Genomic DNA, 24,925 nt, shown 5'->3' on the forward strand with positions numbered 1-24,925 from the left:
GAGCGTATTGTGTCACACTGGCTGTGGTTTGGAGGCTTCAGGTCTGTGGTGCCTGTTTGAAAGTCCCTGTCATGGTTGACAAGACAGAGCAGAGGCACCACATTAGTGTGCATGCACGTTTGCTAAAAAGTATTTGAGGCTATGAAGAACCAACCACAGTTGTATGTAGTCATACAGAATATAAAATCATTGTCTGAACATCATGCACATGTGTAGAGTCTGTTTGTGGCGCTGTGATGACTGAGGGTTAGTAAAGCAGAGTTCAGTGTTCAGTGACATGTGGTTGGACTTTTATAATAATTTACAATAGATATTTAAAATACAAAACAGTATATTGAGTCACATATTTTTCACAATGTTGCACATGTCTCTCTGAATTATGTTTTTTTTACAATATCTGTGTGTGTGTGTGTGTCAGTAGATGCCCATATGAAACAAGAGGACACGCTGGTATTGAAGATGGGCTCCCTCAGCATGGCTCCGCAGGCCGACAACCCTCTGACCCGCACTGTGCTACGAAAAGACATCTACCAGTAAGACAGACAAGCTCTCTTCTCACTGCAGCATCTTCACTACAGTAATGTTTGTGTTTCTATGGTTGACAGAAGATCGACTGTTTTCAATATAAAAAGTAATGTTAAATACACAAAGTACAAAAGGACCAATGAGACAAAAAGCAAACAGCTGATTTGTGGCTGTGTCAAGGGAGGGAGATTTTTTTTTTTTTTTTTTTTTACATTTTTTTATTCCCCTGTATGTGCTCATCCTGATTTATACTGTTTATCCTGTTTCTCCAATACAAGATGATGTAGAAGACATTCATCACAGAGTCTGCAGCCCAGTCTGCCTCCCCATCTTTTCCACATTTTAACTGCCATGTCTCACACGTCTCTTGTTATTAAATCTCATTACACTCACACAGCTTTATCACACTTTGCTCTGAAAACACACACACACACACTCAGACACACACACACTGCTGACTGGTAGAATTAGACCACCGCAAAACTTGCGAGGTGATCACAGTTCATTAAAGGTGCCACTCAAATTTGTCTGAGCTTGAGTCACACTTCATAAAACCTGTTGTGTGGCAAGTGTTTCTGTGCATCCGATCCGTGCATGTCTGTGCTCTCACGATGTTTGCTGTCTCATTGGAGATTTTTCTTTTTTTATTTCTTTTATTTTGGGAGTGGGGGTACAGCGAATACACAGCGCCGCATGTGGTTAAGCTGCCCCTGTAATGACAGAGAGCAGTGAGTGACACCTTGGGGCACTGCTCGGCCCTACAGCTGAAACACAAAACTGTTGACACAAGCCTCCAATGCCATGTGGATCAAAGCTGCGAGGCAGGGAAAATCTGGACCTCTGAGGGAAATAGCTCAGTGCAAAACACATTTCCCTACTATAGGCAACTAAGAGAATCTGGATTGTGTCATAACTGCCTTGAAACCGCAGCCCCACAGAGTGTGTGTGTGTGTGTGTGTGTGTGAGAGAGAGAGAGGGAGAAAGGAGAGAGGAGGAGGAGGGGGGCAGTTGTGCGAATGGGCAGATATGGAGCTGGCAAACACATGTAATGAGGGAGATAAAAGTGGTGCCTAATGCTTTGTGCAGCTGCAAGTGAGCTGTCACAAGATGTAAAATGGAGAAAAATAAAAAATGGAAGGTGGACAACAAAAGGAGAGGAGAGGAGAGGCCACTTTAGGCGTCCTTGCAGCCTTCATTTGGTGGACGTGTCGTATGCAGAGAAGAGAGACCGGAGAGTCGAGCAGGGAGGTAGAAGTGGGGGTGGGGGGTGGAGAGGGGGGGTCCAGGCCTCTGGGCAGCGTGTAACCACGAAGGCACGACAGAGAGAAATACCACACTCCGTGCCAACCTTGTCCAAATTTCTCCCTGAGTTTCCCGAGCTGTCTTCATCACGGCCTCTCATTTACTCCTTTGATGTTCTGGAGCAGAGGAATGTATTGATCAGTTACCATAGCTACTGTTTTGCAGGGACTTTCAGGGGGTATTTTTTTTGTTTTTTTTCCTCATCCCAACTAGTTTCACACAGTGTGCCGTGATGAAATGTTTGCTGTTTGTTTTGGTACAAGTCGGGGCATTTAATTCAGTGTGTAATTACACAGTCTCCATGGAAACTGGTGCTTCGATTTATTTTGTTGACATGTTGGCCATGTTGTTATCATGTCAGATGATAAATGATGATCTTGTGGGCATGGAAAATAATCTCAAGAGTTTTTTCTCAGACTTTCACCCGAAAAACCAGCCAGAGCAGCCGTGCAATTTCTACCCCATGTTGGCCAGTAATGATCTGCCCCGCTGGCGGTTACAGGGTTGGTGGCTGTGTGGCTGCGCTGCCCACATCTGCTCACAGACGTAGAGCGCATCGCATGACGCTTAAAGCCCGGGCCTGAACACACACACACACACACACACACACATACATACACATGCATGCACGGATTGCACGCTACTGTGCCACATTGCCCTCCACACGAACACAGGCATCCAGGACACACAGCCAGGAACACGTGCACTTGCAAACACAATCAAATCAAGTCATGCATTGCATTCACACCCAGATGTGTAAACGAATGCACACAACCACTTATACTGTACTGTACATATGCACACACACACACACACATACCGGTATGTACTGTATGCATACTCTCTCGGCCCTGTGTACAAACCCGCCCACATTCAGTCAGTCACCCCCTTAACCTCTGCACACAGAAGCCAAGAGCCACCACTTCCCTCTCTGCAGTGAAACCCAGGAATTATGTCAAACCGCTCTCTGTGTTCATCCCTCCGCTCCCAACCATGCATTATCCTCACCACCTTCCCTGTTCACATCTGCCCTCCAATTTAGGATGATCACACTTCTGAGTCACATGATTGAAAACAGGGGCTTGTTGCCATACCATTGCCAAGCCCTGTCATGTGCTGAGTACTGTACTACTGTGTGTGTGTGTGTGTACTCTCCCAAGTTGTATAGAGAAAGCAAGGTACGATATGGGGAGAGCCTGTAATCATACAAACCAGTGTAGTGTGTGTTTACAATCTATAATCGACTGTAGCTACAGTATAGGAAGGAAAGAAAAAGTGTTGGAGTCTGAGAAGAAGCCGTTTTCATTTCACCTTTATTTATTCAGGGAAGGTCAGCTCTCTTTTTTGGCGCCCTGATTACAAAAACACACAATTATACAATATACAAATACAGTCAAATCATTCTTAAAGCTATCTAAAGAAATAAGATGATCCAGTTTCAGACAGCTGTGTAAGTTGTTCCACTTTTGAGGGGCATAGAACTGAAAGGCAGTCTTCCCTAATTCTGTCCTGATACTAAGAGTTTGTAAAAACCAAGGAATCCTGCGAACGAGTGTGCAAGTTACAAACTCTAAGTGAGATTAAGCTGGTGAGATAAACAGGTAAAATTTCAAGTATGGCTTTGTAAATAAAAACCATGCAATGTTGTTCCCTCCTTACACTTAAGGATGGCCATCCAACCTTGTTATAAAGAACACAGTGATGGGTTCGGAGCATTTGCTGCAAATCATTTTAAAATCACCTCTAACGACTTCCGCCTGAGCAGATGCACTGTTTTTGTTAACTACACATGAAATGATTGCCTCACATTGTCCAGGATTTACTGTAATAACACCCCACAGAGGAGTGAAGGCTAAAATAGCAAGCATGTGTAAACATCCTGATGGAGCATATCTTCATACTCTTCCACCAACACTTCAAAAAGCTCCTCGGTTTTCCTTCGTACCCTCCCGACGTCGAGGGCAACTCCACGTATTTGTCATGTTAGAGTAGATCCACTGCTTCAAAGAAGGTAAAATAAACCTGTTTGACTGTAACGCTGTAGATCTAAGTCCATATCCACCACCAGATTCATTTGGTAACAATTAACACAGTTTCATTTGATCATTTGATGTTAAATTTGGTTTTCCCTGAAGCGGTACAGTAGGTCCCCCGGGGGGCTTCTTCACCAAGCAGGAATTATGACACAGAGCTGCAGGCTTCCCCTCTTTCTCCCTCTTCATCTCTAGCTACAAGGCCGCTGTCAATTTACACAGCTGAAATCATTTTCCTTTTTTAAAAAAAAAGAAAAGCTGGCTTTTTCCAAGTACATGAACGTCGGCCCGGGGAATGTCCAGCATGCATTCAGCCCTGACTTTATTGTGGTTTGGGTCCTCTGCAAAATCTCACAGATCTTTTACTCCCCACTCCTATTTTCTTTCATTGTCTCACTTTCTCTCCTTTTTTTTTCCAGTGAGATTTTTTTTTCACTCATGGAACACTTAATTGAAAGCTTCTTGTGTACTGGGATGAATGGGCACCACCACTCTTTCAAATAACCAAAGGAGATTGGGTTTCCCTTTTTAGCAGCAAAAGACGTGTGTATGTGTGTGTGTGTGTGTGAGGGTTAAAACAGGTTGTACTGCCAATAACATGGTCTAATGTTGACCTTATATAAACTTAACTAACTTTAAATGGCATATTCATTAACAAGACTTAACATATAAATAGTTAAATTACTAATGATAAGTTAAGTAAATAGTTAATGATTTTCTTGTCCTTTAATTGGACTTAAAAATTTGACTAATTCCAAGTAGATTTTTAGTTGACCAGAATTTATTTTCTGTGTTACACATTTGTAACAGATTTTGCGATTTCACCATGGATTATATAAAACAGTTAAGTTTTATTTGCCCCGAATGAGCTATTATGAGCTTGATCAAACAGATACATAATCTGTCGTCATTGATATGATGAGTATAGTTTGACTTAGATTGACAGAGACGTCCAAAAACCCTGCCTGTAATGAAACCACTGGTTGTGTAGAAAGGGTTAAAGTTTCATAAAATGTTGGACAGAGCACATTTTATCCTGCTGACAGATGAGGGTTAAATTACTGGTTTAGTGTCTGAAATGACGTCGTTCACTCCACATGACAGAGCAGACGTCCTGATTCATTAGTGATAAGAAGAATTCTACCTAATAATTTCCATTTTTTATTATATCTATAAAACAGCTTTTGTACTTTTGAAACTGAGTTAAAGTTAAAGTTCAAACAATAAACGCTCCCCTGTAGAGTATTTTCTTATTTTCTTCCTTTCCCTTTGGTGCCTGCTTGCATCCATGTGTCTGCACATGTTTTTACATTTGTGTGTAAGTGTATGTGTATTTGTGCGTATGTGTGTATATGTGTGTGTGTTTGTGTCTTAAAATATCCTGCACATTTCCCGACATCCCCACACCTAGATGACACAGCTCTAAATTCCATCACTAACTGGGTTACCTCATGGTCTGTCCGAGGGAGACTCGGGGAGCATCCTGCTGCCGCAAAATATGGGCTTTTTTTATGTGTGTGTGTGTGTGTGTTTTTTTGTTTTGATTAGTGCACATGCCTGTTTCTACGGCAACGGCAGAGAAGGCTGCTGTGTCAGTGGTGATGCAGCAGCGCCAAGTCAACATAACACTGCTGTATCGATGGACTCTGTTTCACTCCCTCCTCCTGTGTCTTTCTTTCTTTCTCTCATGCACTTTCCAAACTATGGCTGCTCTCGCTCCAGCTCTTTCTTTTTTTTTTCTTCTTCATCCCCCTTTTCTCTCTTAAATATTTCTTTCCTCACATCACATCACATGTTTTGTTATGTTTCTGGTGTTTATAGCTGCTCTACCTGTTAAGCATTTCTGTTAGTTCTCCTTCCCTCCTTTCTGTTTTAATGTTTAATGTGCCTTTCCTGTCATTCTCCCTTTTTTCCGTTCTCCCTGTGTGTTTAAAACTTATTTTTCACACTTTTATACCATTATTTCTCCTCTCACCTTCCTCTGTCACATCCCCCCCCCCCCCCTCTGTGTCTCCCTGTGTATTTGTTATTTCCTTCCTCTCGTTGGCTTCTCCTCTCCATCGCCTCAGTGTTGGTTTGACTGGTCCCAGTCCCAGCACACTGTGGTCAGTAAACCAGCCGCTCATTGCTGTTGAATGGCTGCCTGGTTAAACCCATATATATGTCCTCATAAGTGGTTGTGATGGGGATCTCCCCTCCACAGATAAACACAGCCTGCTGAAGCCAGGACCCTGCCTGTTACTAATAAAATTCCCTGGCAGAACATTACATGCACCCTTCTCCCACAGTAGCATCCTCTCTATGACAAGGGATGTGAGGATGGAGGAATAGAGAGATACAAGTCCCCAAAGAGGAGGGGAAAAGAGGAGATGCACTTTTTCTTCTTTTTTTTCCTGCTCTAAGACAGTAGGAAAGAAAACACACCACTCACAGTGATCTCACCTGATGATGAGTAAGTGTTTTTCTCCTAATTGGACTCAATGTCACTGTTATGTTTGATATTACATCAATAATAATATGAAGTTAACCATTAACTTTGCAGCTGTGGTAAACTCCCACTCTATAATTTACACTTTATTTCTGAGAACGGCCATTAAATTGTTGCAAATGATGCAGATTTCAAGGGCTTTCCATAACATATGATCCACAATTAAAACTTTTTCAGACACAAAGTAATTAGAATAAACACACAGCCATACAGAGGATATGTTAAACTGATTGTTGGGTTGACTACAGTGTGAACAGTTTTACAATCATGAGCCTTAGAGACAGATTTCACTGTTTTTTTTATAAGGTTTGTTCGTTGAACAGTAGAAGCAGGGCTAGCCTTTCCATTTTAATCCCTGTGAGGCAGTAGTAGTAGCAGTGGTAGATGGCTGACGGTGGTTTGTGTAACAAAGCTGCTCACAGGCCTTCAGCACATCAGCTCCGTTCAAAGGTGCAAACCTGTCACAGCGTCAGCCGTCACCTCGGTAAATTCACCCGCGGTCACTGGAGTTCACATGCTGCTGCTGCTGCTGCTGCTGCCGCCGCTGCTGGTAGTAGGATTAGGAGACCCTGCGAGTTTTATGCATTATAATCTCTTGTCCTCACGTCGGGGAAAACTATGAATGATCCTCTCAGGCGTCTGTATGACAGCTGCAGCTCTCTTAGTTTCTTTTTCTTTTCATATGAAATGCCATTCTTTTTTTTATATGCTCTTCAGCTGGTCCCCTTCTTTCATGTCTTTCTCCTCATCTTTCTTTTCCTCATAAAACCCCGAGTTCCCAGCAAATGATTCATTAGATGCTTCAGTGCACACTTGCCTCATCATTCACTTTAGTCGGCTGCCAAGTACCCCATTTCCCCGTTTGTTTACACCAGCAAAAAGTGTGCCGCTTTGGTTCGCTGCCGCAGCGGAGGAGAAGAGCTGCTCGGGGCCACACACAGTGACACCCAGGACCTACACTTATATACTCTGATTTAGGAGTTGCTTTAAAAACTACCCCTGGCTGCTGAGCACGGTTAATGATAAACTCCTCTCATAGGCGATGATGGCAATGAAGGTAATATCTGCATTACCCAAATAAGTGTTTCATATAATTTTATGTTTTAATCTGCCTGTATTTAGACGTACACACACACATGTCAGGTTTTCAAACAGTAGTTGTGATCGAAAGTATGTCGGAAATGACTCCCTGCTGGTGTTTTGCAAAGGAACGTTATTGCAGTAAAAGTGGTGTCTGTGGGGGTGGACCAGCCAGACATGGGCCATTTGAAATAAAGTTCTCTTCATCTATTTTTGTCACGACTTTCAGGCTTTAAAAATATAATCAGAGGATTTTAATTCCACACTCTTGAAAGTCTAAATTTTGTCTTTTTGTGAAAATATGCCAGTGTGTCATTAACACAGAACTGTGGGCAAAAACCAAACCGAACTGAATAAATCTATTTAATTGCGTCGGTCCCTTTTTTAGGGGCCGAGTAGCCGTTCTGATCTTTTTTGTTGGTTTATGTGTGTGTATTGATGTCATTACTGCAGCTCTTATGACTCTGACTTAAGTATATGTTTTTACAAGAATTCACTTTTGATTCTACATGGTTGTCTTGAATGTGCATGTTAGTTAAGAGCGTGTTAAAGGCAAAAATGTTCAATCATCATAATGTAATCCAGTTGTCAATCGGAGCTTTTAGGGCAGAAAATGAGCAAATGGCAGCGAGCCATGAGAATTTGTTGACCCTGAGCCAGCCAACAGAAGAGCCTCACAGCAGCAGACCCGCCCAGCAGAGGTAGAGCAGCTAATAGTGTGAAAGATTTCATCAGTAAAGAGCGTCTCTGAAGGGATCCCAGAGCCTGTGCTTCATCCTTGTTGTTGCTCTGTTTGGGCCTTGGAGACGGAGGAAAGAGACATTCAGTTTGGATGATTAGCACAAAACCTTTCTTGCTGGACTGTAAATCATTTAGCTCCACTTTCTTTAATCCTCTCTTCTTCTCCTCTCCTCGGTTGCACATCCATGTTCTCCCTCTCTTCTCGGCAGAAAGAAGATAAAATAAGCAAGGATTTGAGGGTCAGCCAGAATAAACATTGTTTTTTGTCAGTCTAGCAAATGAAACACCTGGTGCTGGTCAATGCAGAGGACATATTTCACGGCGCCTTGACACTCAGGATTAATGCAACATCAAATTGTTTTAAAATGGGGACAGCCGCTACCCAGAGTAAATCATACGCCCCTTTTTATTAAAGTTTGCCCCAGAATTTATGTTTTAATTCAGACAGGATAGCCTGCACAGAGCTGACTGATGAGACTGGGAATGGGTTCATAAGGGCTCATGTTGAAACAGCTCTCAGACGATGTGTCGTAATATGAACAGGAAGTTTAGACTTAGCCACTGAATACTGCTGTTTGAGGTGGACCATTCCCCCCCGCCCCTTCACATTTTTTAGTTAGGTAAAGTGAGATTTGTCATTCTTTTCTGTGGGAACCAGTGTGATTGATAGATTTCTCTGTCTCCTAAATGACACAGTAAACACATCATGCAAGTAGATTTCCTGGAAAGGAAAGAGAAAATGCCATTTTTTCCTTCTAAGAGAGAGTGAGACAGAGAGAGGGGAAGGGGAAGGGGAAGGGTTGGTTGGTTTGTGTTTGTGAAGCTAAAGTTACAAGAGCAGAACAGATGAAACCAGATGAATGTTAGTAGACATGATCACTGATCTGTGAGGCAGAGTACCTGACCGCGGTGTTCAGTCAAACCAGCCGCTCATTACGAGACCATCCGTCTTTTCTGAGGCCGTACTCCACGCTGTCCATGCTGACCACCAGCCATCCCTCTTTCTGTCCGACTGCAGGCCTCTGAACAGATTATTTCAAGTAAAATCATATGAACACCGAGTCAAATCCGTGATTTATAGACTGCATCTCCAGTGGCTCCACAAAGTGTTCCCTTCACTTTTTTCAGGCTCTATAGGTTCAGTTTTGAATAGTTGAAGGTGAAAGCACATTTTTAGAAATGTTAACAAAGGTTTTCAGCCCATTTTCAGTATTTTGTAGGAGTCTTCTTGTGCAAGTCTTTAAAAGCCACGCACATTTTTAGGCATTTAATCCCACTCTTCCTGACAGATACTCTGAAGCTCCCTCACATTGAATGGACAGTGTCTGAACTATCATCTTCAGATGTTCTCTGATGGGCTTTGCCAAAGCCACTCAGAGACGGTTATAGCATTATTTGCCAGACATAGTGTTTGCAGTCTTGGTTTTTGGTTCATCACACCAGAGAATCTTCTTCCTTGTGCTTTGAGGTCTTTAAATGCAGTTTACAAACTCTAAGCAGGGTCTGGTATACTTGTAGTTTAGACACTCCACCATAAAGGCCTGACTGATGGAGCTCTGCTGAGATGGTTGCTTACAGTACAGTGGCGGTTCTTAGTCACCGTGATCAAGGCCACTCTCGCCTGGTTGTTCAGTTTGAGCAGAGAATCAACTTTAGGATGAGTTATTGTGTGCAAAGCTTCAGAAATGGTTTGTTACCCTGATGTGTAATCTTCACAGAGCTCTTTCTTCTTCCTCTGGACTTCATGTGTTGATTTGCAGTGGTACTGTTGAGTCAATCCACAGGTGGATTCACATCTGGCCTGAAAAAGTTCAAAAGGTTTGTATACTTTTGGAAATGAATGAATAACTTCAGGAATTTGAACAACACTTTGTGTGTGTGCGTGTAATTGGTTCTTGCAGAATTTGATCCATTTAGTAACATTGTGTTGATACCTGCAGCAGACTGAATACTTCCTGAAGCCAAACTGTATTTTTATCTCTTCTCTTCTCTAACTCCATGTATCCTTCATTGCAGAGCTCTGGATCAGAGCTGTACACTTTGTGTTTAGCTGGCAGTCTTGTGTACTGTATATGAGTAGGGAGCTGTATACAGCGTCTTGTGTGCTATGTTGTGGTGTCTGCTGACTTCTGTGTACAGCCTGTGGTTCATTCCATAAATATCTGTGGCCTCTGTGATGTTATTCTCAGGCCCTCTGCTCTGTGAGAAGATTGCACCACAACACTTGTATTCCTCGGCCTGCAGTTAGAGGTTTAGGGGGATTTGGAGAGAGAAAACCCCAGCCTGGGCCCTGCTATACATTTTTATGGCCATTTTTATGCATATGATTCCGATGTAGAGCGCAGAGAAAGGGGAGATGAGGGAAAGAAACGGGTATTAGGACTCACCACAGGGGAATCAAACAAGTAAACCACAACTTATTTTCCCCTCTCTTTTTTGGCTGGGAGCGGAGTGGCTGTTGGGACAAGTATTGTCGGTCCGTTTATCTTTGGGTTCACTGGTCCAGCCTGAAATATCTTAATAACTTTTGGATAGATATCTATGCAACTTGATATGGACATATATCATGTGAAGATGATGGATAACGGTCATTTGAGAATGCCTAAATCTTTCCTGAGGTCATTAAAACGGTTCGCTCTGTAATCATTGTCCTCGGGGGATAAATCCTGATGATTTTTATTAACAGCCACCCAGAGGCTGACGTTTTTATTTGTATGTTATATAAGTGTGCAAAAGCCTAAACAGCCAGAATATGAATCGTCCTTTTTTTTTTTCCTGTAACATCTGGCTTTGTGTTGCATTTAGAGCCAGTTGTGCTCTCTTTGTTTGGTGGCACCCAAGGTGACGGACCTTATTTGAGAGCTTCCGGGAAACTGCTCTTGTGTTTTGGCAAACTGCTGTCAGTCAAGCCGGGAGTACATGCTGACAGAGGCGAGAGGGATCACCCCTCAGCTGTCCTGCGCTCATAAAAAAAAAAGAGAAAAAAAAGGGCTTGATCCGGGGGTTGACCGCCGGCTGGCTGCAGGACTCCCGCCTCACAGAGTGGGCCTGCATATGTGTGTGTGTGTGAGAGAGAAAATGGTTTATCCTGAAGCAGGAAATAAGGCTTCTAAGAATACACCCATACCACCAACCTAGGAAGCTCTGTGCTCACCAGCAGAGTGTGTGTGCATGAAGTTGTAAGTGCACATGTTCAGTGTATGTGCCTGTGTGTAGTTCGACCTCAGCCTTGTGCGTTATTATGTTTTAGTTCCTTTTCTCCGCGCTCATGACATGTTGATGTTCTGGCATCCTGTGCAGTTGGTTTGAAGCGCTCATTGAGCTGACAGGGAGAGACTGGCCAGTCACACAGCAGCAGCGTCGGAGGCCAGGTGGACTGTCAGGGGAGTTTAAGGAACAGCGGGAATAGTTGCTCGATCGTCAGTGTGTCTCCACTTTGTCTAGTTTCTTTCTGATAGGGCGTCCATGGAAATAGCTGAACGTGAGCCACGCGTCGATACGCACAGCAAAAAGTCTGACACGATGTATTTGGAGGGAGAGTGAGTTGTTGGCAACTCTCCTCCTCAGCACTGAGGTTTTTGTGTAGTTTCAGCGTAGAGCTGTTACACTTGTAAGGAGTTAAGGTCTTTGGCAAATGATACACAGTCTTTGCATCAATACAAGATTATAGCTATGGTAGTGTGTTATTGTATAGTAATGTTTTTGCAGCAGAAATGGAAATGTATATGTTGAGTTTCTGTGTATAAACAGTTCTTTGTAAATGTGTCCTTTGTGTATATTTGTAAGTGTATGTCCACGTATTTGTGGTCACTAGTCTCCTGCCAAGCAGCATTTATCAGCGGGCTACACAGTAGAGCAGTGTGAGTGGTACAAGTATTACAGAGAAGAAGAAGAGAGACAGGCAGCCGAAAGAGGGATCATGCAGATGCTTTCAAGTATCCACGTGTGAAGCCATAAGCTCTTCTTGTGGCTCTGGGAAGCCAATGAGAAAACAGTGGTGTAATTGCCTAATGCTGGTGTAATAAGAGGCACATTACAACCCTAGGAGGTCCAACCAGACATGAAAGCACCAGTGGCTGGCACTGAAGTGGCTCACAACCGTTTCTCTCCTCCTGGTCTTTACCAGTCACTGAACACAACACTGTATTCAATATATACATATACTGTATACAGTATACATTCAGTCTTATTCCACCACTTTGTTTTTTCCTGTGATGTTCTTGTGATGTTGAAGCAGTTACTTCTTGACAATCCATACCTATACACCTGTATTGACATTTAATGCATCTGATAATGGTGTATTCTCCAGATGTTTGTGCCTTTTTGAACATCTGTATGACATGACACAAATGCAGAATGCAGTATTTTCCTTTCCCACACTACATACCCTATACACTATACCTTTTTAGTCTAGATTAGTGAAGTGACCCACGGCTGGCACAAAGAACTCACAACATGTCATGTCCATGGGGTCAAGATCAGCAAACTAGCAGTGTGTGAGGCTGAAGCTTTACAACAGAGTGCATTGGTATGTGTGTGTATATACTGTATCTGTGTGTGTGTGTGTGTGTGTGTGTCTGTGTGAATGTCAGTCATGTTACTTCAGCTGCAGGTTTGAGAGAGAACCACAGAGGGAAATGTGAAGCCACCATGTAGACAACTCTACTGTGGTGGTCCCCTTTCTTCTCTCCACTACTTACCCCACACACACAAACACACACACACACATACACAACAGACCTTCAGTCAGCACCCCACCCTGTCACTTTATCATTGCACGCATGCACGGCTATAGTTACGCACATAAGCGGGACAAAAAAAATGATTAACTCGAGCAAATATGCTTTGCACCATATATATATTATATATATATGTTTTTTTTCTTCTTTATTTCTGAAATGAAATGTCCAACTGTTGGCAAAGACCTCCCTCCATTCCTGAGTGATGACGAGGAGCCAGTGTTTAAAGAATCATTGTTCCCTCCTTGATATTTTTCCACCCGCTCTTCAACGGCAGAAGCATTTGAAGAGCTTTGAACCGACTTTTTTTTTTTTTTTCTCACACTCTCACAGGTCTCACATTATGTGTAGCCTGGTAATGGACTGACATTATTAGCATTTTAAAGCCACATAAGAGTGTTTTTTAAGGAGAGGAGGGGAGGGGAGAGGAGGGGCTGGCTGGGAGGCTGCAGGGGGAGAGATCCAGCTGACAGGCACATGTTGGAGACAGAGCGTTCACACATCACAACCTGACATGTCACAAACACACAACACATTGTGCATCCCTGTTTACTCTGCTGTATAAGTACAAACCAACAGTTCGCTTGCATATTAAATAAGAGAAACGTTGTAATATCAGTTTACTGCTCTTTATCTTTGAATCCTTAACAGCTTAACTTTGATCCACTTGTGCTTTTTTTTGTGCCATGAATTCATTTTCCCCTCTGCCCGTAATTAATTCCTCTTCCTCTCCACCCGGCCCTCGCAGACCCGGTCCAACTGTTCATTTAATGCCTGCTTTGTATTACTCCCCAGTCTATACATGATTCAGACATCATGTGTCCCCACAACACACTTCTCCTTTTCTCCTCCTCCGCCCACGTGCCAAGTCATCACACAGGATGTTGTTTCCTGTCTCTCCCTTACCTTGTTACCCTCCCTTTGCTCTTTCCCCTTCTCCTTTCTCCTTTCTCTCTCTCTCTCTCTTCTCCTCTGCCCTGTTCTGCTATTGCTTTCCATCTCACCCTCCCCTCCTCCTCCCCTGTCTGTCCCCTAATCTCCCTCTTCTCTGCAGGATGTTGTTGAACATTTTCTACATCTGCCCTCTCCTGTTCCTCACCTCCCACTTCAGTTTGCTCTCCTTGTTGCTCTCATCTGTCTCTCTCTGGTCAGTTCACAGGATGCTGCGCAGCATTTCCTGCCACCAGGGCCACAGGAAAGAGGCTTGTTTGATGTACCATCTCCTCGTAATTTTTTACACCTGGACTGTTTGCGATACAGATTTTTTTCTGCTCAACAGAAGCACAGCTCATTCTTCCTTCCTTCCCTTCTTCCTTCCTTCTTTCCTTCCTTGCTTCCTTCCTTCCTAGCTGCAGCTTCCAGCTATACACAAAATGCGTTTTTGTTCAATATGCTTTGAAGACCTAAGGGGGTATAAACTTCCATGCCACAGAGGCACGGGGGGTTGTCGAATTCTCATCTCTAAGTTCCCTCTAATAAATCCAAGGCCCGGTCCCGTTTGCCAGATCAATGCAGACACTGCTGCAGCTCTGTTTTTGCTTTTATTATTTTTTTGCCCCCCCCACCCCCCCTTTTTTTTCTTCTATCCATTTCTTTCTCTTTGTTTTTTTCCCATTAAAGGTTCTCAGTGCCTGCAGCTGTTTGGAAGGTTGGTCAGAAGTTTTGGCATTGTGTTGCTTGAATGCCATATTTTCACAGCACTGCCTGTTTAGAGTTGTGGTTTTGTCAGGAGCCTGGCCCACAGAGGCCACTTCCTCCTCACTGTTCTGGAGTCGATGTACCAAAACACTGACTGGCAGCGGAGGAGATGGGAGAAAAAAGAAGAAGAGAAAAAAAAGAATAAGATGTTATGGATGGGGAGGGGAGATTGAAGGAGAAAACTAAAAGATGAGTAGAAAGTTATTGTGGTGGGAATTTTACAAAGAGGTTTTTTCGATACGATATAATAAAAGAGAACATGTGAAACAGGGAACAGAGGTGAGATGCTGCAGCAGGAAGCGATTGAGGGAGGTTATCTCCCTCAGAGACACACGTCTTAATAATTTCTATCATTATATTTCATTGAGGTTTCTCAAAAGCTTTGAGCGCTGCTCCCTAATTACAACGATTCAATCTTTCCACTCATTGTGTGTCTCACAGCAGTTTCCGCTTTCCTGTCTGTCGCTTTTTATGACTTTCATCTCCCACAGCATCTCTCTCTCTCTCCATTTTGTGGTTCTCACATTCTGCATGGTTCTTCCTCCTTATTGGAACAGGGTGCAGTGCCAGAAAACAGCCCCAAAACAGCCAGACCCGGGCTGATTCCTAGAGAACACTGTCATTCCACATGTAAAGTGTGACAGCCTCCAGATGAGGCTGATTGAAAGCAGCCTTTATTCCAGTCCTGGCCTGATGAGGCTCTCTGATATGCAGCCATTTCAAGCAACCTGTTAGATAGTTATGGTGGTCTTTCCAGCTGCACCTATATCCTCTTTTTTTTATTATTTTATGTGACATCTCTGTCCGTCACCAATCTGTGTGGTCAGTTTATTTCCATATGGGAAGTGAGGAGGACGCACGTTGGATCATTTGACTTGCAATTAAAGCAGAGGAGCTGGTGTGATGACATGCAAACTATTCTGATGACACAGTCTGATACAACTGGAATTAGTAATCTTTGGTAGTGATTAGCGTTCATGTGTTTTGAGGAATTATAGAGAGATTGTTTCTCTGCTGTGGATCTCTATGGTGACAACCCCATCAATGAAGCATTTATCTGCTTTGGATGCCTCCTATCCTCTGAAGAGGAATAACCCAGACAAACCATTCTGGCGTATTACATTAGGAGCAGAGATATAAATGATAAAAATGAGCAGAAAGCGTCCATCATTAATGTTGGACCGGTAGCACCTTTTGCTCTTCCTACAGGCGAGTCCAAACATCTGCTGGGAGCGAACGTTGATGACATTCATCTCAGTCTGCGACGTCAACCTCACCTCTTATACTTCAAGTGTATTTGTGCTACATTTACATTTCCTTTCCTGTTGAGTTTAATCTAAAGCTCCTCTCCTTTTCCATATCGTTACCTTTTCTCCGTTCTCCCCACCCTCTCCCTTCCCCGAATCAACATCAACATCAGTAGTGGAGTTAGATAAGCAGCACACAGAGAGAGTTCACTCCCCCCGTGTGCTTTCCTCAGATAGAGGGGGAAAAAGGGGGGGAAATCTCTCATACAGAAATGTCACTCTGTATAAACACACTCAGCGGTGTGGATGAATGCAAGATCCGCTTCAGAATTATAAACACTGGCTCCGCAAGTCGTTCACAGAGGAGGAAGAATTAGCTGATGTAGGAAGCATGTGTGCCCCAGATTATTGTAATTATTTTATGCTGTTTTTCCTTGCTGACATAAAAGCATTTGGACACTATCTCATGAGAAAGTGGTTGTAGTCCTGTTGCAGTCTTGGGCAACACCAGGGGTTTCTAATCTGCTCTCATATTCTCAAAGTCCAACCTGTCTCTCCTTAAAGCCTGTGATTTAGACATAAGTTTTTAATTCCATTATGTGGGAGCTTCCAGCAGCAAGTCATTGTATTGTATTTTGTTTCATTCTGCCTCTTTTTTTTGTTTGCTGGAAGGAAATTTGAATTAGAACAAAATGTTGTTTAAGGTCAAGGCAAACGTCAACAAGAAGGACCTACTGTTTTAGCTATCTGATTACATGTTTGTTCAGCCTGTCTGCTAAACCTGTAGCATACATTAACCTAATCAAATATGGCCATCATTTGCCTGACTTTGTTTAGGAAAATTGTCATTCTTTATCCAAAGAGGGTTGAGGCCTTGATATGTAATTTGGTTGCTTTAAACATTTGTCAGAATTCAATAATTGCTGTAAACAGAGTGTAATCAGCTTCAAAGCGCTCTGCCAAAGCTCCCCTCGTTTCACAGATAAAAATGAGCATCTTCAAAAACACACACAACGCGTTTGTCCGTGTGTACACTAATGTGAACCAGCTTGGCAACGCTGAGCCGCTTAATCAATATCAAGTGGAAAAAACAGTAGTGGTTCTTGCTGTTGGATCCATAAAGTGAGCCTAATTTTACAGCTCCATAAAACACCCTCCTTGCCAGAGCATGAATTGAACAATTTATGTGCAGAAGTAAATCACGGGGAATGTTCTTCTTGGTTTTCAAACTCATATCATAGAGTGAACGTATATTGCATGTGCCTGTGTGCGTGTGAGCGTTTTATTTTTAATGCATTTTAAAAGTTTTGCCACAGATTTCTCCAGTATTTACGTTTGCTTTTATTCCTGTTATAAGATCTGGGAAGGTTCAGAGGAATACGCACTGTACTGTACCATGACTTGATATATTTTCTGACAGTATGAATATGTGTCATATAAGGGGCAGCTGTACAAGTATTGCTCATACTGTATCATCAGTTATCATTAATCCGCTTCCAGCTGGTCTTGGTCCGGGGTGATTCAGACTCCCGTACGTTGCAGCCGTAGCTTTTGTTCGCTTCGGGGGTTTTGTTAGTCACCAGTGAACACACACAGCGTGCATGCAGCCAGATAGCACGGACCAAGGGGTTTGGATTTGAAATCTTCTTCCAACAAAAAGATTATTTTCCTTTAATTAGTGTAAAAGTAGCATTGAGGTATGTGTCTGATCTACTTAAGTCTGATGAGAATGACGAGGGCAGAGCAGATCCTTGACCTCCTGTGCCATGTTCCCTCGCCGCAGCCAGTTATGAATAATCTATTCCATGCGTGTTTAGCGATTAATTAGAGATAAGGCCTCGCAAATTAAGATGGCGGTGAAATTACATCATCGTGAAATTGCTTGGTGGGGACACAAATCTGGTTTCAATCTGAGGCCTGAGGAAGTCGGAGAGGCATTCCCTTCACACCTCTGCATCAGGGACTTGTTGCTAAAACTCTGCCTGACATGTTTTATAAAAGCAGCATTATGTCCATTTTCACAGCAGGGAGGAAGCATTTCAAATCTGTTAGTGCAAACAGAGGAAGTGATTTCACAAGCACTGGCCCGTTCAGTTCCATGGGAAAAATGGTAGCTTTGTTCTGCAGTGACACGCACACAAACACACACACAGTAATTCTCGGCAGCAACTTGAAGTGCGTATGTTGTCGAAGAAGATCTAAGACAGACTGATGCACTCTCACTCACACACACACACACACACACACACATGCACACAAACCTGTCAGCGATTTCTCAGCAGCAGCCACAGTTTCAGTTGTTTCACAAATGAGGATTCAAGGAGCCCTTTTCAGAGCGGATCCATTACAGATGTACCTACTGTATGAAGGAATCCAGTGAGAAGCCGGTGCCCTTAAAAAGCCAGAGAATTACTGTCCCTGTTACTCAAGAATGTTCCATGCTTAGAGCAACATGCAAGCAGAAGCAGAGGAGAGGAGCACAGTTAAAGCTAAACAGACCAAGTGTGTGCGTGCGTGTGTGATTGTGTGTGTGTGTGTGTGTGTGTATGCATATTTAAGGCGAAACAGAACAGAAGCAGTGGGGATGAGGAGGACATCTGTGCCATTAGTTTGACGCAGATTACTTCAGACTGAACCCTAACTTGTGAGTTGCATCAACAGTCTGACTGATGCACCGCCAAAGGATATGTGATATTAATATGACTGTAAAAATACTTTTTGATATAATAATGTGTTAATAAATGAGCCAGTGTCCACCAGTGTGGTTAAAGCCAAACTGTATGTATGTTTGCACTGTGCACAATGAATCACGGAGTATGATGAAGGATTAGCACTTTAATTTGTATAGTCACTGGCATGTGTGAATTCTATGAAGCGCACCAGCTGAAGCCAAGGGAAATATCTGTACAATCTTCACACATGGCTTCTCTGCAACAATGATGCAAGGAGCAGGTTTTGAATTAGCATGATGAGTCCTATAAATTATACAGGGCCAAGACTGACATCTTTAACAGGCCGTCATGGTGCGCACATGGTGAGCCGGTTTCTGCAGAGCTGAAGGCCTCGGACGCAGAGCCTTGTTTATTACATTATAACTTTTTTCTGACATGTAAACTGCATGGGAGATAAATGACTCCTGTAATTAAGATATGTTGAAATCAAAGTGCAAACACTGACTTTTTGGTATACACCATGTCATTGTAAACAGAGGGGCTTCTTCTGTGGGATTTTCCTCTCAGCTTTTCACTATCATGTACAGTACCTCTTGTCATGAGGGTGGTATGAGCGTGAGCGAAGCCCTACTTGTATTGTATATAGAAGTAATAGTTTCCTCTATAGAGCTTATGTAAATACGATATAATTGGTCGAGTATGAGTGTCTTAAAGTGCAATCAGTCTAATGAATAACAGGCTTCTGTTGGGAGCAGCTCTGGTGATGAGTAATGCTGTTAGTAAAGGCTTCAAAAGAAAACATGATTGAGTTTTTGTCATGGGAATTTGTCAGGACATCAAAGACGAGACGACGCAGGAAAGTGGCAATTTATGTTTATAGCGTATTGTCCCAGCGAAGAAGAAAAGAACAAACAAGGCCCACAGATAGGAGTTGTTATAGCTGGCTTAAATCACCCACAAGTAAGTCCCTTGTTATTGCCAAGTGACAAATTTAGAGCACTGTTACAAGTTTGTTGTCTTGGATATTTTGTTGTTTTTGTGAGTGTGTTTGACTTCTGTTGAAAAAGCTCCAGTCTTCCAAAAAAATAAAAAAATAAATCATTTTAGGTGCAGCAGCAGCAGCAGCCTTTAAAAAAAAACAACTTTGAGGGACTGGGTCTTATTCTGCTGACTCGCCTTGTTCCACAACATCATTTTCCCTTCTCACTCCACGGGCTGCTCAGCATTTCTAATTCAGAGCCTTAATTACTGTAATTGGTAGATGCAAATTAACAGCAATTGGACTTGACTGGGGTCATAAATCCACAGCTCAGAAGTTGCCGAATTTTCTGGCAATCCAGCGCGGACCACCGTAGACAGGGGCGCTTAACTTACTAAGTAATTGCAAGTTTCATGAATCATAATGCTTATGAATTCCCCCTCGGCACACACACACGCGGGCCCAGTGGGACTCGGCTTTAAGCCGCTGGGAGTCGTGGTGAACTGATTGAGGAGCCACTGTGCAGCTTTGGGCCCCCCCCCGTTCCCTCCACAAACGCAATTACCACAGAGGAGGTTCTGGGTGCTAATGGCGTTTTGCTTAATAAGGTTTGGAGCCACACAGAAAGAAATATCTAAAACCTCAAATGAACACTTTTCTTCTTTAGAAATTTATAGAAACCCTCTGCCCCTTGGATGTTACTTTGAAAAAGTGGTTTAAAACAAATGAAATGACACAGCAAGACACGCACCGTTAGTGTTTCCCGTTCAAATATACTTCAGCTGGGGTCTGCTCAAAACAAAGGACATGGAACTGAAATACAGCACATCTGTGTAGAAACCTAATTCAGCTTGACTTGGCCGAATTAAGCCAGAGATCTCAATGAAATTTCTTCTGGGTATATATATGTTCAACCAGGAGAGCAGAAGCAGAGGGCCTCATATGCACACATATGCACATTTACATACCCCCCCCTCCTCTTGCCTTATGTTGAACGTGTAACCAGACATATATTGTATGTGATTGTTGAGGAAATGAAGTGAAAAACAGGTCCGGGGTTGCGGGTTCAGGTTGCGGGTTTCAGAGTGACGAGATCCAGAAGCCAGCGGCGCTTGGTATTACCCCGGTGCTTCCTGCCCCACTGGCCTGGATGGGGAGGGTGTGGATTGGTGGTTTGAGAGAGAGCAAGAGAGAGGGAGGAGGAGGAGGAGGAGGAGGAGGTGGTGGAGGGAGGCCATTGAAAAGCCAAGAGCCGTGATACACCGTGCCCCACAGGATCCCCTCGGCAGGCAAGAGGCTTTAACACAGCCCACAGCTCCCACACTCCTACCATCAAGCCATGAACCTCAACCAGATCCCCTTGTGGTTTATTTTACAACCTTGAACCACTGTTAGCCTTCAAAACCTCAGCATGGTAATCAGGCTCTCCCAAGATTCCACTTTCGCTCTTTCTCAACAAACGCTTTTACTTATTTACCCACTGGCTCTGCTCAGTGTGACTTTGTATCCGTGTTACACTCTGACACAATATTTTGCTATGTTATTTTTTCGCACTTTTTTCTTCTTTCACTTCTCTCTTATCGTGCAACTTCTAAACTCCCAATCTGGATGTTATTTCAAAGTTATGTGCAGCAGCGTGCAGAGTAAAAAAAAAAAAAAAGCCTTCTCTGGTTACACCACCGTGGCATGGAGCAACATCGTGCCTACTTGAGCTTATTTGTTGGTTATCAGTGTAGCAATACATAAACATGGGCGAATGTGTGTGTGCGATTCCTTTTTCCCACTCCAGCAAACAGGCCACGAGTCTGCAACACGTTACACACATGGTCTTGCCACACATCTACCTAATAACACAAATCATGACTGATCCTCTGCCCAACACACACACACACACACACACACACACACACACACACACACACACACCAAAAGAATGCTAAACAGAAGAACATAACTTGCAATTAATTGCCCATTTGTACATTTTGTCTGCGTATCTTCCAGAGGAATTTTGGAACATCTTTATTTTTTTTTCTCCCCTCCTCGGTGATGAAGTACCAGTAAATCGCTCTTTCCAAAAAAAAACCTGCATTCTAGATACATAGCGCTGCCATGTCTTGACTATTTTGTCTGCCGTTTCCCACTGGAGGGCTTGAATTAGATGGAGGCTTTGACTTTGAGCCATAATAATGTTGGATGGGAGCCCTCATATTTCAGCTCTGATGCGAAATCGGCCCAGTGGCTTTTCAGAGTCAAATTGGATTTAAATTGTGTCAGAAGAGGGAGAAATGTTTTTTAAAATAATAGCCATGAATGCCATGAAACAGCGCGTTCTTGCTGCAAGAGCTTTTGATCCATTTTTATAAATAGCAGAAATTTGTCGTAAAAAATAATGTTTCTGTGGTCTTTTCCTGCAATTAAAATACGGTTGGCTCAGGAACAAGGGCAGAACTAAGTACTTGTGTTTGAGGAAAATTTCTCTCTCCCCCTCCCAATCTGAGCCCCCTCCTCTTCCACCACCACCGCTGCCGCCGCCTGGCCTTCCTCAGCTGCGAAAGCATGTCATGTACCATGTCACCACATGGCAGTGGCGGGCAGATGTCTGATAATGGCAGAGCCAGAGACCCAGCAGAAGGTTGCGTTCCACCTGCCTCGCTCTGTGTGTTTTCACTTCATCCGTGCGTACGTATACTGTACACGCCTGGGCAGACTGAGTGCCATGTTTTCCCGAGGCTCTTCTCCGAATTCCTCTCGGCCAAGCGGTGTGGTCTTTAAAATGACCGATCAGATACGTCAAACCACCAGTGTTTTCCCCCCTCGACATGTACAACAAGAAAATCTGGCTTCAATTATTATTGCACCCCTAGGGGAACTTCCAAAATTCCTCCCTTCCTCATTTGTCAGAAATGAAGCTCTTGTTTCCTGTGATTGGCTGAAATATGTCTTTTGATATTAAATCACACTGGTTTCCACTGGCTACATGACCAAGACAAATGTTTATCATATTTATTTATGTCATTGGAGATGACCCTGCTGCTCAGCAATGCAGAGGACTTGGCTGCAGACTCCCATGTTATGTTGATTATGAGTAAGAGAGTCTCCTAAATAAGCTGAAGTTAAGAGATAATTTGGAAAGCACATGAGGTAACTGTGGTTTGTTTAATGTGAAAAATACAGTTTGGGGTTGGAGAGGGTGATGGAGGTACTGTTACAAAAGCCCTAATGAATCTAGACTGACACATCCCACCCAAATCTTACAGGGCTCTTGGTTTGATTTATATTATAGTCTGTTGATAAATGTGGTTCCAAATGTTGATTAAGGATCTGTTTCACTTGTTTGTATGTCAACAAATCCAGCTAAATCCAGTTATGCACCTCTGATCTCCCATTGCCATTGTTTTTGTACTTGGTGCTTATTGTCATAACATCACGCTCTGGTAGAGGCCGCTCCAGTGTGGCTACGGAGGGAGAAACGCTATATGAAAATTGCCATTGACGTTGCCGAAACAAATAAAACTACTCATGCAGCCACTACATCTGTAGCCATTTTAAGCCCTTATTTATACCATTTAAGCTCTCATTTGAATTCACCAGCACAAATAAACATATCATAACGAACCGAAAGCCCTGATGTCATGCGCAGATGTTGAATTTTGATTATTCCTGTTGCCTCGTGAATTCGTCAGGATCTTGTCTCTCAAAGGCAAAATAGATGACATCACTTTTTCTTGGCGCTGATGGGACAGTTTTACTCACTTGACTGTAGCAGTTCAGAGACCGCGCTGCCCACTCCTGACATATCTCTACATCTCTTCTACCATATTACAGCTTGTGTGTATATACTGTACTGTAAGAGAGGTCCTGTGTTTTCTGGAGACAGAAATAGAAAAAAAAAGGAGAAGTGAGCAGTAAGATCTCCGCTTCCCAGACCACTGTGGCTGCAAGCCAGGGGGTTTAGGCAATGTTTACTGCTAATGATAAGCTGGCATGAATCAGAACTTTATAAAAGGCAAAATTATTTCACCTGAGTCCTGAGGGGTTATTTATCTGAGGTCTGGCCGTACAAGCACCACAGACTTTGATTTAGTCATAAATCATCTTGTAAGAAACTTGTGCTACTAAACCACTGAGCAGGCGAGGGGGGAAGAAAGAAGTCAGTAGTGGTTCGGGCCTCCTGCCAGAACCGCTTTACTGGCTCAGCATAACAGACTACCTGGTCTGTTGCTGCCTGCTGGGGTCATGTGCTTCATTGTAATTGACTGTGTAAAGTACAGCCTGATCCAACCTGACCCTGACAACAATAAATAAAAACCTGTTCATGTTTTATACATTTAGTTTACTTGGACCTGGACACCTGCTCGTTGAATGAGGCAGCGCAGCCTCCTCCACTACGTTGTCAACAAGATACACTTTCTCAAAGATCTAAGTCTCGCTGCATGATTTGTGAAGTGATTTGACTAAATTTCCTTTTCCCTCTCTGTTCTTCTTCCTCCAGACGCGCGCTGAACCTCGGCATCCTGCGTGACCCGGGCTCGGAGGTGGAGGATCGTCAGTACCAGGTCGACCTTCAGTCCATCACCATCGGAACAGCTCAGTGGGAGCAGCTCAAGCCGGAGAAGGAGGGAATCAAAGGAGGCGTATCAGCGGAGAGCGAGAGGAACTCCCAAAACCCAGCGCTGGAGTGGAACATGGCCAGCAGGTCAGGACTCACCTCGCTGTTTTACATCTTCACTGTCAGGGGAAGACGCAAGATAACTCATTTGTGCATCCAATATGTTTATCAATGTGGTGATGTTGTCTCTCTTCGTCCTTCAGCAGCTTTTAAACCCTTGAAAACACTGATGTTTTTGCAAACTTATTCTACAATCTGAGTCACTGATAAAACCAGTCCCATCCCAAAACTTATCTGCATGTCTGCCTTATGCTGTAAGCAGGAACAAGTTGTTTGCTAAGCTGAGCTTTCATAATCAAATCATGTTGTTGGGTTGGCCCACCACTTTTTTGATCCAGAATGAAATATCGCTTCTCATATTAAAGGAGAATTCCGGCCATTTTTGAGTTACACCATGGTTACCCGGCGCTCAGGATAAGAAAAATAAACAGTCGGAGATATTTTGGACATTATATGTCTTTCCAGGATGTTAGTTAGTGAGTTAGTGAGTTAGTTAGGCTGTCTGAGGTGAGTGACTACATGCAAAAACACAAAGTTTATACTGTTTATACTGTACACTATATGAGTTCAGTGGTGTCTCGTAAGGATTCGAGTCATGTACCATAGATATTTGATTGTTTTTTGAGTGTTTGTTTATGTTGAAAGAATTGTCCCCATAGGTTAGCATTGTCGCTATCCCGAGCGCTGGGTAGCCATGGTGTAACTTCGGTTTGCCTGCATCAATTCCCATCAGGAAAACAATTTAGGGGTCA

General features: G+C 43.2%; 1 protein-coding gene across 3 annotated transcripts in view; it reads left to right on the plus strand.

Moving 5' to 3' along the window:
* Positions 1 to 24,925, plus strand: part of vps13b (vacuolar protein sorting 13 homolog B) — a 339,339-nt gene that overhangs the window by 187,964 nt on the left and 126,450 nt on the right. For all 3 annotated transcript variants that reach the window (XM_083990417.1, XM_083990416.1, XM_083990418.1), the window contains 2 exons: positions 422 to 533; positions 23,997 to 24,200. In XM_083990417.1, the coding sequence (XP_083846543.1) occupies positions 422 to 533; positions 23,997 to 24,200 (316 nt within the window). The remainder of the gene's footprint in view (positions 1 to 421; positions 534 to 23,996; positions 24,201 to 24,925) is intronic.

The sequence above is a fragment of the Trachurus trachurus genome, assembly GCF_905171665.1.
Source record: "Trachurus trachurus genome assembly, chromosome: 16".
Lineage (NCBI taxonomy): Eukaryota > Metazoa > Chordata > Actinopteri > Carangiformes > Carangidae > Trachurus > Trachurus trachurus.